General features: G+C 41.3%; 2 protein-coding genes and 1 long non-coding RNA gene across 9 annotated transcripts in view; 2 read left to right on the top strand and 1 right to left on the bottom strand.

Annotated features, from left to right (window-relative positions):
- The window catches only part of LOC111965819 (E3 ubiquitin-protein ligase RNF130), a 71761-nt gene extending 69891 nt beyond the window's left edge, over window positions 1-1870 (top strand). For 2 of the 4 annotated variants that reach the window (XM_023990153.2, XM_023990151.2), the window contains exon 9: window positions 1640-1870. In XM_023990153.2, the coding sequence (XP_023845921.1) occupies window positions 1640-1746 (107 nt within the window). In that variant the 3' untranslated portion in view covers window positions 1747-1870. Of the gene's footprint in view, window positions 1-92; window positions 307-1639 lie in introns of those variants that run through there. The other 2 variants (XM_023990152.2, XM_023990150.3) reach the window with 1 other exon arrangement.
- Window positions 1871-5549: 3679 nt separating this feature from the next.
- Window positions 5550-7014, bottom strand: LOC111965818 (uncharacterized). Its single transcript, XR_002877570.3, has 2 exons — window positions 6931-7014; window positions 5550-6697 (listed from the first exon to the last, which is right to left on the bottom strand). It is a non-coding gene; the product is annotated as an uncharacterized lncRNA (long non-coding RNA).
- Window positions 7015-7607: 593 nt separating this feature from the next.
- Window positions 7608-17724, top strand: part of LOC111965817 (TBC1 domain family member 9B) — a 56115-nt gene continuing 45998 nt past the window's right edge. For 2 of the 4 annotated variants that reach the window (XM_023990146.2, XM_023990144.2), the window contains exons 1-2: window positions 7614-7731; window positions 16932-17039. In XM_023990146.2, coding sequence (XP_023845914.1) covers window positions 7614-7731; window positions 16932-17039 — 226 coding nt within the window. Of the gene's footprint in view, window positions 7732-16931; window positions 17040-17724 lie in introns of all 4 variants that reach the window. The other 2 variants (XM_023990148.2, XM_023990147.2) reach the window with 2 other exon arrangements.

The following is a 17724-nucleotide window of genomic DNA, read 5'->3' as shown; positions in this document are numbered from 1 at the left end:
TTCCCCTTCTCTGTTCCTACGTGTCTTTAATGCTCTGTCTTTCTTCTGCTACCTTTTCTAACATCGTTCCTTTTCTCTTCCTTCTCTTCCAGCCTGGAGTGGGAGAAGTGAAGATGATCGCCTTATTGCCCCTCTCGATCCTTTCTCTGGCGGAGCCTCATGGCAATGTTGCCTTCTTCTGCCATATGTTTCTGTATTGTATTTTGTAAGCTTTTACTACTGTACTGGCTGAGCCTGGCTGTAATTGTTTTTAGTGGTTGTAATAGGGCAAAGCGCTTTGAGACATTAAATCTTCCCTCCTTTTGACTTGTTATGTTCTCTTTCATAATCAATACTTTCCGCGTGTGTGTGTGAGTTTCTATATTTAATGAAAGACACCCATCATTCTTGTGCTCCTAAACTAGACACAGCTCGCTACAGAAGGTAGCAAGCTTCTTTGCTCATTCATGACCTTGACTTGAAAATACACTATGACTGACCAGGTGAATCCAGGTGAAAGGGATGATCCCTTATTGATGTCACTTGTTAAATCCACTTCAATCAGGAAGGGGAGGAAACAGCTTAAAGAATCGATTAAGCCTTGAGACAATTGAGAAATGGATTGTGCATGTGTGACATTGAGGGTGAATGGGCAAGACAAAATATTTAAGTGCCTTTGAATGGGGTATGGTAGTAATATTGCAACTCAATACTAGGAAGGTGTTCCTAATGTTTGGTATACTCTGTGTATTTGGCTGTAATGCAGCACTATCCCCAGTAGGTGGCACTATTTCTTAGCGATTACAGTACAGGTCTATCCTCCCACATCAGATTCGTATCAGTTCACAACTTCCACATATCTCTGCTTAGCTCTTGTTCAGGCTGGCCTGAATGATATTGATGATTAGTATGAATCAATGGGCGGTCTGCGTGATCTTCCATGTATCACTCTCTTGACTTGAGGTTGTATAGCATGTTGAGGATCTTTGAAGATTCACAATGGGCAATTCCACGGTTAGGGAATGATGCAGAGACTCAGATTTTCCACTTTAAAATGTATACCAAACAAAAACCAATGATAGCAAAGTTAAACAAACCATACAACTCCCTGCACAAGGACAACTTTTAGACATTTTCCCAATAAATAAATAAATATTTACTTGAAGAACAGTGCAGATGCAAGGTTTGGTAACAGAATGACGGCACCAACAGCACAAACCATCATTCTATTACCAAACTGCATCCGCACTGTTCTTTAAGTAAATGTGTTTTTGTCAAATTTTCAGTGGAAATTGTTAAAAGTAGTCCTTGTTCATAGTTTGCTTCATGGTTTGTTTAACTTTACAATAACTGTGTTTTGTTTTGGCATAGGTTTAAAGTGGAAAATCGGAGTCACAGCATCTTTCTGTTACTGTGGAATTGCCTTAATGTCACTGTTCAGTTTGACCTCACCCACCCTTACATTATTACTCAACTGTAAATGTCGATCATGGTGTCCAATCCCAGTGTCTCCTGCAATAATGTTTACAGATGCCAAGAAAGTATAAATAATACCTTTGTTTATGGTGCTAGCATCAGCTTTTCTAGTTAGGTATCTTACTGACAGATGTCATGTTTCTTGGTGTCACTGATATTGACATCTTCCCATGTTTCTTTGCAGGTGGCCACTTCTTCAACCGGAACTCCCTGTCCCCACGCAGTTTGGTCTGTGAGATGGAGCTACCTGACACCCAGGCATCGCTCGACCGCTACGATGACAAGTCGTGAGGGTCGTCACCGTGGTTTCGACCCCCCCCACACACACCAAGGGACAGATGGCCATGTACCTTCCTGCACACCTGCGAGTCATTGTGTGTGTGTGTGTGTGGGRGGGGGRGGGGGGGGGGGGGGTAGGAGCGGCACAGCAACCTAGATGGCAACCTTGACTAACCTCTGGAACAATGACATGATGACATCAGAAATTTTCTACCAGTGCAGAATGTACTATTGCCTGTCAAAGAAGAGAGGGGATACTCGTCCTCTCTTCTCCCCCTGGTTAGATATTCAGTAAAGTCCTTCCTTGACACTTTCATTTCAGCAACTGACTCTGACATCTGTTTCTAGATGCGGTAGTGGGTAATTATCCCTTTCTAGTCTTACTTTGCAGGATCTTGGCGTATCGTCCATTTGAAATGTGCTAGACATAATAAACCACTTGTTAGTGCAGCCTACAATACATCTGTATATATGACTAGCAAACCGTCATTTAATTTAGCTTCCTTTGGCTCTAATGCGGTAAGAAAGATCTCTTTTTCCGTAAAGGCAGCAATGGAAAAGTTTCTTCCCTGGTGGACCAGTTGGCTCTGTTGTATTTACTATGCTGCCTAAAGGACAGTGGAGATGATATTTTGACTGGTGGGACATGTCCAGACATGCCTAGTCTCTCCCTCTATATGGTCATGTGACTGGTGTAATGCACCCACCATGGTGACTGGGTTCAAGAATAAGACCAGTGGAACAATGGACATGCACTGATGCAACATTCTGAACTCTGTGAAAAGCAGTATTACTTCCCTATAGCAAAACCAATGTCTCTGTATAAAAATTTAAAAAATACATTTTAACGTGTACTTAAAAAAGCCTATGAAATACCCAGATCGTGTATTAATCAACCCCTGTGTGTGTGTGTGTGTGTGTGTGTGTGTGTGTGTGTGTACAGTACCAGTCAAAAGTTTGGACACACCTAAGGTTTTTCTTTCTTTTTACTATTTTCTACATTTTAGAATGATAGTGAAGATGTCAAAACTATGAAATAACACATATGGAATCATGTAGTAACCAAAGAAAGTGTTAAACAAATCAGAATATTTTATATTTGAGATTCTTCAAAGTAGCCACCCTTTGCCTTGATGACAGCTTTGGACATTGGCATTTTCTCAAATTATTGGCATTTTTTTGGTTACTACATGATTCCATATGTGTTATTTCATAGTTTTGATGTCTTCACTATTATTCTACAATGTAGAAAATAGTAAAAAATAAAAACCCTTGAATAAGTAGGTGTCCAAACGTTTGACTGGTACTGCGTGTGTATGTATGTGTATACACACACACAGTATTTACAATCTATATACATTATATCTCTAAACCGGCCTCTTGAAGTACTGTTTGTTTTCCTTTCACAATCTTGTACAAACGAAATGGGTGGAAGGGTTTGTCCTCTGTTCTTGTTGTCCCCTTGTGTTATCTTTATCTGATATTTGCGATGATGTAACGCGGGGAGGGGAGTGTGTCAGTTTCAGGTCACTGTGTTACATACAGCACTGCCTCAGCATTAAAAGTGTAATTATTGCCTACGTCCTGTTGATGCCCATTCCGATGTGTGCCGCTTCTTCCTGAAACACAGCTCAATGTTATTAACATTTCAGCTGGAGTTTGGAGAAGATTCTATTCAGATGAAATAAATTATTAACTTCACAGTGTGGTGAAAGTGTATAGTGATGAGCTTGATGCTCCTTTCCAATAAATAGAGGGTCTAGTGACACGATGGTCGGTACTTGACTGCCATTTGACAAATATAAATATCCCTAATAATCTAATGTAGACAAGCCTACCTGCACTGTATCTGCAAGCTGTTTGCTAGAGCGCAGATGCTATTTAATGCAACAGTTTGTGACAACTATCGGTTGTTGAAAATGTCATAGAAACGCATTGAACTTTAGATTTTTATTTGGTACAAACTTAAACTAAAAAGTTAATTTTGCGTGTGCTACGTCATCACGCATTGACTTTTATCCACAACAAGTCCGTTTGGTGGAAATACACCACTGTTGGGAAAATTTACATTTTCTTTGATGATTTTAGAAAATTTGCATGAAAATCTGTTGCCAAGTGGATGGAAACCTAGCTATAGGGAGCGTTCATTGGCATAATGAATTTGGGCCATGATTTGGCATTAAATCAAATGCCATTACATTTTTGGAATTTTAGATTCTTTGTCTAATTTTTATTGGTAATTATTAGTTCTCAAAGATTATCTTAAAAAATATACTGAACAAAAATATAAATGCAACATGTAAAATTGTTAGTCTCATGTTTCTTGAGCTGAAATAAAAGATCCCAGATATTTCCAAACACACTAAAAGTTTCTCTAAAATATTGTGCACAAATTTGTTTACATCCATGTTAGTGAGCATTTTTCCTTTGCCAAGATAATCCATCCACCTGACATATCAAGAAGATGATTGAACACCATGCTCATTACACAGGTGCACCTTGTGCTGGGGACAAAAGGCCACTCTAAAATGTGCAGTTTTGTCACACAACACAATGCCACAGCTTGCAATTGGCATGCTGACTGCAGGAATGTTCACCAGAGCTGTTGCCAGAGAATTGAATGTTCATTTCTCTATCACCAGCTGCCTCCAACATCATTTTAGACAATTTGGCAGTATGTCCAACCGGCTTCACAACTGCAGACGATGTGTAACCATACCAGCCCAAGACTTCCACATCCAGCTTCTTCACCTGTGGAATCATCTGCAACCAACTACCCGGAGAGCTGATGAACTGAGTAGTATTTCTGTCTGTAATATAGCCATTTCCTAGGGAAAAACTCATTCTGATTGGCTGGGCCTGTTTCCCCAAGTGGCTGGGCCTGGCTCGCCAGTGGCTAGGCCTATGCCTTCCCAGGCCCATCCATGGCTGGGCCTATGCCTTCCCAGGCCCATCCATGGCTGCGCCCCTGCCCAGTCATGTCAAATCCTTAGATTAGGGCCTCATTTATTTATTTCAATTGACTGATTTCCTTTTATGAACTGTAACTCAGTAAAATCTTTTAAATTGTTGGATATTGCGTTTATATTTTTGTTCAGTATATTATGTTAAGTCTAGTCTGAGGCCAGGCTGAATAAACTGCATTGTTTCGTAAGTCATAGTTGGAGGATCACACACCATTTGATCGCGTGACTCCAAGTTTCCTGTTATTAATATAAATATCTGCGCTTAAAGGCATTTCCGCCACCATTTGTCGCATAATTAATTACATCGATGCAAAAATATCCCACCATGTCGAACGAACAAATGATCAGTTGGCATTTATACAATTGTACCGAAACTACCATCAGAGCTGTCATGACTCGTTTTATATGGTATGGCTTTACTCACATAAAAACTGTGCAGGGAAAGTGGTTTGTGATTACATTTTCACTTAACCCATTTAATCCCGAATTTTTCCCAGACATGAAAATATCCAAATCAAGTGTCATTAGTAACCCTTTGAGATAATCAATCATCATTGTTTTACATTTTCATGTAAAAGTAGGTGAAAGTGTGTTTTATGGTCAGTCACAATTGTGACCGGTGGGATAATGTTATGTATACTGAATTAACATATTTCTCCTATGCAGTCATCAAAATTCTTATATATCCCAGCCCAGTTATCAACACATTTAAAACTCTGTCACTGGCAGTCCCCAATATTGCCACTAGAATGCCCCATCACATTCTAGTGTGACTATTGTACGTATCAAAAACCTTTATACAACACCGATATGAATACTGAGAGCAAAGACAAAAAAACAACCATCAACATATTTCAACATTGTTACTTTATTGTAACATATATTGTAACATTGTTACTTTAGTGCAATATTCATTGTAACATTGTCATTGTGACATTTTAGTGCAACATTCACTAACAATTGTATAGCAGTCGTGTGATTCATTCACATTGAACATAAAGGTAACATTTAGGATAGAGGTAGCCTGTATAATATGCATTCAAGTAGAGGCCTACACAGAACAAAATAATATATATATATACATAAAAAGCATCACTGCACATTGAGTGCTTACATATATATATATATCATAGAGGTAGGCTTCAGAACCAAGTGCACGATTAGTTTGTGCATCACTATTTTGAACTACGATCAGTCAGACCTGTCATAAAGTATGTCTTGAATCAATTGACCTTTTTTCCCAAAAACATTTCAGTCATTTTGATTGTCTTTTTCATCTACTTTTCTTTTCTTCCTGGAGTCTGTTGTACTGCTTCTCCTCATCCTTTATCGACTTTTCTATTTTTCAGCCATTTTTCATTCACTCTTATCTCCTTTTCTACTGTCCATGGTATATCTTGAAGTACTCAATGTACAGTGGCGCTTTGCATTTCTCACATGCATAGGTAGTGCGTTTGTCACAATGACGACATCTCTGGAACCGGTGCATCATGTTGATTGGCCAGTGAGAAGCTTTGTCATATCTTGCCTGATCTTTAACAGTAGCAGCCAGTAAAGATCTCCTTCCGTGGCTCAGTGGTTTCGTGCCAAACTTTTGCATATTTGGGCTGTATACTATGTGGTTTGGAATCACATCGGTGGCAGGCCTCTTCGATCATTTGAACACTCAATCTTTATTTTTGACCACTTGCAGCTTTTCCCTTGGCTCTTCTGGCTGACCTCCCGGTCAGGTAGAGGCCCTTGGCTCTTCATTATCAACAATGGGTGGGGGTAGGTCATCATCACTGATAACGTTGTTCCTGTCATGATCTGTTTGCATAGGATCAGCATATGCATTCAATGGCAAATGGCCTGTCCATAGTCCATATCTGACCCATCGCTATCACAATCACTGAGGACAGCATATTTCTCATTATGAGGGATAACTGCAATGTTTGCATGCCTTGTCTGGGCAGTCACCTAGATCCAACATATCCAGAACTTGACTCAAAGTGAAACTAAAAGAAAGAACAGAGTAGAAAGTTAGGTAGAACAAGACCTATGTATGTGTATACCTAGATGCACTGTTATCCCACCGGACACTATTGTTGCCGTCAACATGTTTACACATTCTATGACCACACTGAACAAAGTTGAATAATTGCAAATCCATATATCAATACTAGACACCTTAAAGATGATGTGTACCAAAAATCCTTGTCCCATCTTTATGTTAACATACTTTACTAACCTTTTGTTTGGGAGCTTTGATGCAGCCATCGTCTTCTCATGGTGCAACCAGGAAGTAAACAGCTCTGGTCATGTGACAATTTACACTAAACATGTGACACTGCACATATTTCTTTGTAACCCTTTATTATTTCAATACTTGCTGGGAATGCATTGATACATCATTCAATAAAAATGTTTAGAGCCTTTATAACTGAAAACGTTTTTTACGGTCGCTATTGTGACTGATGGGATTAAATAGGTTAAATTAATACAGTGAGTCAAGCAGCGATGCAATGTACACTATGATATGAACGTAAATTGGACGTGTTTACGTAAAAGTAGAAAGCGACCAGTTTCGAGGGTCGTCACTAGTTATCCCAGCCTATTTCTACAATTACGCTTCTTAAATTTGAATGTTAAACCTAACCTTAACCACACCACTGCTAACCCTAACGTTAAATCAAGACCAAAAGGCTAAAGTTTTGTTTTCACGATATAGACTATTTTGACTTTGTGGCTGTGGTAGCTAGTGGAAACCGTTTCCGAGTAGACAACAGCAGAGCAACCAGCTGCACAGACGGACATGAACTCAAAACAGCAGGCAACACGTCTGCAAAACATGCTTGTGTGAAGTCGCTTACCGTACACTTTGCACCATAATATCCAATAATAAGTGTGTAATTTGGAAAAAGCGTATTCAAAATGTGGATAACTCCAGAGGAGGTGTTGCTTGCCAATGCTCTGTGGGTGAGCGAAAGGGCGAACCCCTTCTTCATTCTCCAGAGGAGAAAGGGCCATGGCAAAGGAGGGGGCATCACTGGTAACTATACAATAATATTATTTGGTTTACAATTGCTCTCATATTTCTGAAAAATGTAATTTGTGTTGGCTAATGTAATGAGGGCTTTAGCTAACGTTAGCTAGAAAGCTTGGTTTGTTAGCAAGGTAGCTAGCGCGCAGGCTAGCTGTTGACGTGTAAAGTGGAGCTGGCTAACCAAGTTAGTGCGTTGTTTTTTCTTCGTCTGCAGCTAACTAACTAACATCGTTGATAGGTTTTATTTGCTGGAAGTATGTGCATTTTCTCACATGCACCACTAAACAGTACACACAGCTAGTTAATAATAGCTAGTAAACTATGTCAGCCTAACCAACCCAATAGTGTTTGATTGCGGACCGCAATTCGTTCTTGCATATAGCTATTTCTGCGTTTTAGGAACGCCCCCTCCAGCATACAGTTAGTTCCTTCATGAACGACCCCCATCTCCCGAACATCCCATTGGTTCCTGCATGAACGAAAACCTGCTCTCGCTGTCATCAACAGAACTGCCGTAAAACAGTGCACCGACCAGCAGGGGGGCGAAGGTCACTGTCTACCTGCGTCGCTCCCTCTAGTTCCTCTGGTACAGAGCAGGCGGGGGCAACACTGCTAGCCAACCGTGTGAGCACAAGGTGTCGCTCGCGCCTATTGTGTATCGGAGTCCCCAAGGACAAGCTAGCTAACGTTAGTCCTTCACTCCCACCTGCTAAAGGACACTGTCAACTGTTGTCGCCCTCGACTATTCTTTTTCTGTGGTTTTTATCGCCGGTTGGCATCCAACGTTATGGTACCTACTGTACCAACCGTTATGGCAGTCAAGCAAATCATTCCGCAAAGAGTCGTTTACAATCTAGTCCTGTGGTGGTCACAGCCGGAGCTCGTTTCAAATGTATCAATAAATCTTATTTGAATGCCTAGCAATCAACACATGTACTCTCTAGGGTATGTGGGACATCCCACCTGGCCAACATGAAGTGAGATTGCAGAGCGCCAAATTCAAATACAGAAATACTCATTATAAAAATTCAGAAAACAAAACATATTTTACATAGGTTTAAAGATTAACTTGTGAATCCAACCGGTGTCAGATTTTAAAAATGCTTTACGGCGAAAGCATACTTTACGATTATTTGAGAACATAGCCCAGCAGACAAATCATTACAAACAGTAACCAGCCAAGTAGAAGAGTTACACAAGTCAGAAAGAGATAAAATTAATAACTTACCTTTGATGATCTTTATATGGTTGCACTCAGAAGACATTCATTTATTCAATAAATGTTCCTTTTGTTCGATAAAGTCTCTCTTTATATCCAAAAACCTCAGTTTTGTTTGCGCGTTTTCTTCAGTAATCCACAGGCTCAAACGCAGTCACAACAGGCAGACAAAAAATCCAAATTGTATCCGTAAAGTTCACAGAAACATGTCAAACGATGTTTATATTCAAACCTCAGGTTGTTTTTAGCCTAAATAATCGATCATATTTCAACCGGACAATAACGTCGTCAATDTAAAAGGTAAACAAGAAAGGCACTCTCTCCGTCGTGCGCATGAAAAAGCTCTGTGACACTGCAAGGTCCACTCATTCAGACTGGTCTTACTCCCTAATTTTTCAGAATACAAGCCTGAAACAATTTCTAAAGACTGTTGACATCTAGTGGAAGGCATAAGAACTGCACTTTGAGTCCTAAGTCAATGGATACTGTAATGGCATTGAATAGAAAACTACAAAAACCCAAAAAAATCCTACTTCCTGAATGGATTTTTCTCAGGTTTTCACCTGCCAAATCAGTTCTGTTATACTCACAGACACTATTTTAACAGTTTTGGAAACTTTAGAGTGTTCTCTATCCAAACCTAACAGGTATATGCATATCATATCTTCTGGGCCCGAGTAGCAGGCAGTTTTATATGGGCATGCTTTTCATCCAAAATTCCGAATGCTGCCCCCTACCCTAGAGAAGTTAAAGCAGTGGTTCTCAACTGATTTTGCTTGGGGACCCACATTTGACAATGACAATTGAGTCGCGACGCAATATTATGGACTGTCGATAATTCCATTTTGTAATGTTGTATTGCTGCTGCCTTATTGGGCAGGCTTCACTTGCAAAATCACAGTCTACTCTTATGGTATTAAAGTCATTACACAGCCATATTAACTGAGAAAACATTTATTATGAATTCAAGAATAAGCCATTTTAATTAGTAGACCTGTTCAGGAGTGGGGTGTAATACATTATCAGACTCAGAACATGATATCAAAACCAGTTCAATAATGTTAATGAACAGTAACACAACACTTTTTAAAATAGGAAAAACAGCAATCATTAGGAATTCTTAATTATCAATTACCATGTGAATAGTTTCACAACCTTAACGTTTTTTTAAAGGTTTACGTTTTTAACCAGTTTAATAAAATGTAATATGAATGTCAGTATTAATTAACAATAATACTTAACATAGTGAACAACAACTCATTAACCTGTTTATTTATTGTGTGTGTGGCCTATCAGTGGTAAAGCTGGGGGTGTTTCTTCATTTTGATAAGTTTATTGAAGCCTGGGGTGACGGTTGACAGGGCAACTGAGGTATTGCTGGCTGTCCAGTTTGTTTCTGCTTTTAGTTTTCATCACGGCCATAGCAGAGAAGCCACTTTCACACAGATAAGTAGCATGATTCTGATTGCATGACAGGAGAGAGCAGGATATTTTCCCACTATGCTGCACCAGAACGGTGGCCGAGTCATTTCCGGGATGCGCACGCTCAGTCTGCGATCAAATGATAGCTCCACCAGCTGATCCTCTTCATTGCCTGGCAATGTGACGCTTCCCATCTCCACTCCAAAGGGGAGATTGGAATCCAGTCGTCTTGTCTCCTGTTCTCCTCCGGGAAGTAGTCGCAAAACTTTCCCTGCAGCTTGACAAGATGCTGTTTAATGTTTTTTTCAGTGTGTCGCCGTGCGCTTTGTTGCTCAGATTCTGAATCTTGAAATCAGCATTGGGAAACATGTCAATACTCCCGTGAGAAACATGATTTGCCCAAACGGTAAGCTTCATCTTGAAGGCATCCACTTTGTCCCTCTTTTCAAACCGACTTTGCATTGACACATGAGCGAATTCAGATGATCAAAAATATCTGCCAGGTAGGCAACCTGTGCGAGCCACTCCTCACAATCGAAATGTTCGGCCAGAGATTACTTGTTTTCTGAAAGAAATGCAGCAATCTCTGCTCGAAGCTCATAAAAGCGACCCAACACTTTACCCCTGGAAAGCCAGCGGATCTCTACACGATAAAGCACCTGCTGGTGTTCGCTCCCCATATCCCTGCAGAAGGCCTGGAAACACCTGCTTTTCGCGGAACTCTTTTTGATATAGTTGACACACTTGATCACATCCTGGAGAGTGATGTGGAGCTCAGGCACCATGTCCTTTGCTGCCAATGCCTCCCTGTGTAGGAATCAGTGGTTCCACGTCGCACTTGGTGCTCTCTCCAGGATCCGCTTTACTACCCCGGAGTGCTTTCCAGTCATGGCAGGTGCCCCATCAGTGGTCACACCGACGCACCCATCCCAGGCCAGTCCCACCGAGCTCAGGTGCATATCCATTGTGTTAAAGACCGCCTCTGCAGTGGTGGTGGTGGGCAAATCAGCACTAAAAGGAACTGCTCCTCGAAGTTATTATCCCACACGTGTCTGACATAGACCATTAGAATTGCATGGTTAGCCACATCTTTGGATTCATCAAGCTGCTGTGCGTAATGGCCATTTTCACTGATGCGCTCTGATGTCTGGCGCGTTATGTCCTCAGACATGTCCTTGATTCTCCTCCTCATGGTGTCATTGGATAGGGGTGTAGTTTTAAGTTTGTTGGCGGGTGACTCTCCCAAGATTTCAGTGCACATATCAATCGCAGCAGGGAGTATGAAATCCTCTGCATTGGTGTGGGCTTTTTTGCACTTAGCAATGCGCTGGGGTACAAGGTATGATGCGCGAAGTGCCTTTTCTTGTACCGTGCATACGTTCTTCAATGAGTCTTGTGAGGCCACCAGATATCGACATCTTCTTTTTAAAAAGTCAGCTGTCTTATCTTTGTGACTTGGATGCTTGGTGGACCCCTACAAATCAGCCAGGCTAGACAATCTGGACCCTCTCTTTCTAAAATTATCTGCCGAAATTGTTGCAACCCCTATTACTAGCCTGTTCAGCCTCTCTTTCGTATAGTCTGAGATTCCCATAGATTGGAAAGCAGCCGCGGTCATCCCCCTCTTCAAAGGGGGAGACACTCTAGACCCAAACTGCTACAGACCTATTGGCAGACAGCCTTGGTTTCTCAAATGATTGCCTCACTTGGTTCACCAACTACTTCTCCGATAGAGTTCAGTATGTCAAATTGGAGGGCCTGTTGTCCAGACCTCTGGCAGTCTCTTTGGGGGTGCCACAGGGTTCAATTCAATTCAATTCCGACACTCTTCTCTGTATACATCAATGATGTCGCTCTCGCTGCTAGTGATTCTTTGATCCACCTCTACTCAGACGACACCATTCTGTATACCTCTGGCCTTTCTTTGAACACTGTGTTAACTAACCTCCAGATGAGCTTCAATGCCATACAACTCTCCTTCCGTGGCCTCCAACTGCTCTTAAATGCAAGTAAAACTAAATGCATGCTCTTCAACCGTTTGCTGCCCGCACCTGCCCGCCCGTCCAGCATCACTACTCTGGACGATTCTGACTTAGAATATGTGGACAACTACAAATACCTAGGTGTCTGCTTAGACTGTAAACTCTCCTTCCAGACTCACATTAAATATCTCCAATCCAAAATTAAATCTAGAATCGGCTTCCTATTTTGCAACAAAGCATCCTTCACTCATGCTGCCAAACATACCCTCGTAAATCTGACCATCCTACCGATCCTCGACTTCGGCGATGTCATTTACAAAATAGCCTCCAACACTCTACTCAACAAATTGGATGCAGTCTATCACAGTGCCATCCGTTTTGTCACCAAAGCCCCATATACTACCCACCACTGCGACCTGTATGCTCTCGTTGGCTGGCCCTCGCTTCATACTCGTCGCCAAACCCACTGGCTCCAGGTCATCTACAAGTCTCTGCTAGGTAAAGCCCTGCCTTATCTCAGCTCACTGGTCACCATAGCAGCACCCACCCGTAGCACGCGTTCCAGCAGGTATATCTCACTGGTCACCCCCAAAGCCAATTCTTCCTTTGGTCGCCTCTCCTTCCAGTTCTCTGCTGCCAATGACTGGAACGATCTGCAAAAATCTCTGAAGCTGGAGACTCTTACCTCCCTCACTATCTTTAAGCACCAGCTGTCAGAGCAGTTCACAGATCACTGCACCTGTACATAGCTCATCTGTAAATAGCCCATCCAATCTATCTCATCACAATACTGTATTTATTTATCTTGCTCCTTTGCACCCCAGTATCTCTACTTGAACATTCATCTTCTGCACACCCTACCATTCCAGTGTTTAATTGCTATATTGTAATTACTTCGCCACCATGGCATATTTCTTGCCTTACCTTTCTTATCCTACCTCATTTGCACATGCTGTTTACAGATTTTTCTACTGTATTATTGATTGTATGTTTGTTTATTTCATGTGTAACTCTGTGTTGTTGTATGTGTCGAACTGCTTTGCTTTGTCTTGGCCAGGTCGCAGTTGCAAATGAGAACTTGTTCTCAACTAGCCTGCCTGGTTAAATAAAGGTGAAAAAAAAAAAAAAGTTACAAATAAATTGGTGTCCAGATGCCTTTTCAGTTTGGAGAGTTTCATGCTCTCATTATCTAACAGCTTGTTGCATAGTACACACTGCTGTCTACACTCACCCTGCCTGTCTTCTATATATGTAAAACCATATTTGATGAAGCCGGGGTCGTATTTTCTCCTTGACAGGGGCTGTGTTGTCTGCCTTTTTGTTGACATTGGAAGCAGCAGTAGATGAAGAGGGAGATGCACCTTTTAAAAATGTGTCCATGATGTTACTCTGGCAGCTAGGGCTGGGCGGTATACCGTATTTTATGACATACCGGTATTGATGCAGGGACCGGTTTGGGTTTTTACTTTACCTTCTATAACGGTATTTGAATGTTTGGTTTGTTAAATGTGATACGCCATTGGTAATGTCAATTTTTATAGTTTACTTCGCTACTTGAGTCATCTCTCTCCGCTCTTTCTCGCCATGCCACTTTCCACACAGACCTAGCCACGCCCCCTGTCACTCAAGGAGCGCATTTGTTGTACCTCAACCATGAGACACTTGCGTTCAGTCTGCATGGTCAATGCAGCACATGCAAAAATGTTGATGACAACAATACTGTTTTCACTTTGCTTCTTAATTTAAATCCACTAGTGTTCTATAATGACACTATTATTTTGTGTTTCATCAGCAAACAGCTAGTTTGTCTTTTCTTAGCAAGTTGCCCTAAATCTTGTGAGACGCTAATGCTAAATCTAGCTAATAAATGTACTGAGTAAGAGCAAACGTAGCTAGCTAATACAGCCTGATAATATCAGTGATGCTGTAGACCTGAATTTGTTTTGGTTGAAGTGAAATTGAACAGTATAAAACAATCAGAATGGAGAAAGACTCATTGAAATCATTTAAAATGTATGTGTTGCCACCCTAGGATCACTCACTACTCATAAAGGAAATGTAGAACTTTTATTATTCAAAACTAAAAATACCATCATACTGTCCAATTAAAAAATACTGTGATATAATATTTTGGTCATATCGCCCAGCCTTACTGACAGCTAGCCAACATGAGTTAAATGACAGCTAACTATCCACATGTGCAATACCTGCGGAGACATCTGCATAGTTAGCAATCAAGATATATGTCAGAAGATGATGGGGGGGGCGAGAATGTTATTGTATTGGTCAGTGAGTGTGTGCAGCGCGAAAACCCTCCAAGTCCGAACGTAGCTAGCCATTTCACCACTGCCGACGCGCTGCACATGTAAAGTCAGCAACAATAAGCGGTGCGGCGCACGCACGCCTGTGTGTAGCGGTACCATTGTGAAATTCAGCAACAATATGCGGTGAGGCCGTATCCTTTCAAAATTAAAGGTTTGGTGTGGCAGTTACCTTAAATATTTTTTCATATTTTTATTTATTTATATAGCACAAGTCCCACGTCCTATTAAAATCCTCCCGTGTTGGAGTCGCGACCCCCCCCCCCCCCCCAGTTGAGAATCCCTGGTTTAAAGCACATTTTTACAAGCCTCAGTCATAAATGACCACTCCAATAAGCCCCCTATGGTGAACGACGTGAATGGAAGGCCCATAGAATCATGACTCTTTCGAGTTTTCAGTTCATTGTTTGCCGGTAGGGGGTCCCTTGTGCTCTTGGCATTACTGATTCAAATGAACGAAATTAGTCAAAATATTTGTTCTTTTGACTGAACGAGTTGAATAGATCAGAGTCAGTAAAAAGAGCTGAACTTCCCATCACTAGCTTCTGCAGATGCAATAATGCCCAAATGCAGGAACTCCCCGAATTGCGGACCGCAATGCACCCTTCTCAACCAACCTGAAACCTGAGTCTAGCTAGCCCTGTCATATGACCAAAACAATGGAAGTTGGATTAGCCTCCCATATTGAATTTGGATGCTATCATAAAACACCAGATATAGGTATCTCCAGTTATTCTAGTAACTAAGGGAATAACAGTCATGTAATAAAAAAATAAAAAAACAATTTCGTATTAAAGAGCTCTTTAGAAACTTTAGGTTAGGTAGCTATCTACTTCAACAGTTATGATTTAATCAGATTAATTACTAAATTAGACCAAATCACTACCATCTGAAAGACTACCCAGACGTCGTCAAGTCTAATTTTAAAGAGCCGAAGAACAAGCCGATTGGCATGTGTTTCTTTCTGTTTCTCATTATAAATTCAGTTTTGGAGGTGCGTTTCCTGACCGATTCCGCATTTGGTTGATAATGTTTATCCCCCATGAGACACTGTAGATGTAGAAGCCTATTTCACTTCCTCCAAATCCTCAGAATGAATCTAAGATAATTCGATAAATCTGTAATTAATTGTTATGTTTTTGCCGAGAATGTTTTATATCTAAGATGTTTGGTGCAGTATTTCTCAAGTAAAAGAAATGTGAGATGTTATGTAAACAAAGTCGGGGTGCTGTGCATGTCTGTTGCTGTCTATGCTATTTGATAGAGAGCAACCACTGCAGCTGTTCACACCATGTTAGTGGGCAAATGTACATCGTCAAATCGAAACCCAAATCAAAACTCACTTTTAGATGAGACTGACTTTATGACCAAAATTATCCTATTTACACTTTGTATTCAATTTTGACACTAGAATAACTGTTTCTGACTTATGCTGATGCCACATGGGCCGTTTTCAAAGGGATGTGTTGCTTTTTAAAGGCAGTCGCTCTTTAAAGTTACTCTTTCATTCACAAGAGTTTGACATTTCCCTTTGATGTAGATATTCTTCCCCAAGTCCCTGTCTCTATTAGCCACAGTGTCACTGCCGCTGTTTTGCTGAACAGTTCTAGGAACATAAGTCTTATACAAGCCTACAGTACACCAGTCACATGAAGACCGTAAAATGTAGGCTATGAAATAGTAAATCATGTAGAAATGCGTGAGGTGTATGTGTGCGTGTGTGTGGTGTGTGTGCTTGCACACACGTGAGTTTGAATGTCTGGCTTTGGGCCAGCAGGCGTCGGACTTCCTCAAGCTTAACAAACAGATGTCAGTTCAGATCATAGCCAAATAACCTTTGTTTACCCAGCTTAAAAGTCATCCATGCAAAGTAAGGACTCCTCCAGCCAGCAATACAATGTTTTGGATGATTGACCCTGTAGTCACCTATTGGGATTCCTGATTGACCTGTAGTCCCCTTTTGGGATTCCTGTAGGCCTATTATCTCAACTAGTCAGTTGAAACATTATAGTGAGATACTGTATGAGTAGCCTAGCGGTTAAGAGCATTGGGCCAGTAACCTGAAGGTCGCTGGTTCAAATCTCGAGACGACTTGATGAAAAATCTGTCTGTGCCCTTGAGCAAAGGCACTTAGCCCTAATTGCTACTGTAAGTTGTTCTGGATATTGGATAAGAGCATCTGCTAAATGACTCAAATGTAAATCGTGTTGTAAGGGGCATACATCGAATAGTAGCCTGACTTGTTGTGCTGCTTTTCTTCAGGCTTGTTGGTGGGCACCATGGATGTTGTCCTGGACTCCAGTGCCAGAGTGGCTCCCTATAGGATCCTGCACCAGACAGGGGACTCGATCTTCTGCAGCATCGCATGTGGTGGGTGCAAAACCATGCCATGACACCTCTGAATATTCTGGGACAGACAAACTTTCTTTGAAGCTAGCTTATTTAATTAAAACTGAATAAAAGCGCTAGGCATATATAAATGTGATCCATTATCATCAGGTGTTAAGAGACCTCTCCTTGATCTGCAATGTTCTAGGTTTATCCCATAGATATTACAACCAGTAGATAGTGATAGCTCTGACGTCATCCACATATTCCTATGGAAATCTCCCGATGAAGCCGGAAGTATTTCAATTTGAAGCGCGCCATGTTTCTGGATGGGGCTGGATAGCACCAAAAACGCTAAGGATCATGGTGAAAGTGGCCGAAACTAGCAAAGGATCATGGTCGAAGTAGTCGTTTTCATCCTGCCTGAGAGAGTCAACCTTAATGTCTATGGCATGAGGGCGCGAGCCTCCTCGTAGCCTGCGAGCATCCTCGTAGCCTGCCGGCCTGTGATTGGTCTGTGTCAGCACGTGGTCCTGTGTGACAACAAATGTAGTAGTTTGAATGGATTACTATTTAATTAAATATCTCAATTCGTAGCAAACTTTAAAATAATTCACAGTGGAGATCAAATTTCTGTTGACCAAAGTTTTGGGGGGGCCGTTCTGGTATCGTAATTTACGTAGGCTTTCTAGGAAAGACCAGGGCTTTTGGCACCGCTAGTTCCAGA

Source organism: Salvelinus sp. IW2-2015, linkage group LG6.2, assembly GCF_002910315.2.
Source record: "Salvelinus sp. IW2-2015 linkage group LG6.2, ASM291031v2, whole genome shotgun sequence".
Taxonomy (NCBI): Eukaryota; Metazoa; Chordata; class Actinopteri; order Salmoniformes; family Salmonidae; genus Salvelinus; species Salvelinus sp. IW2-2015.
The sequence above is the reverse complement of the archived record's forward strand: the minus strand, read 5'-3'. Positions and strand labels throughout refer to the sequence as shown.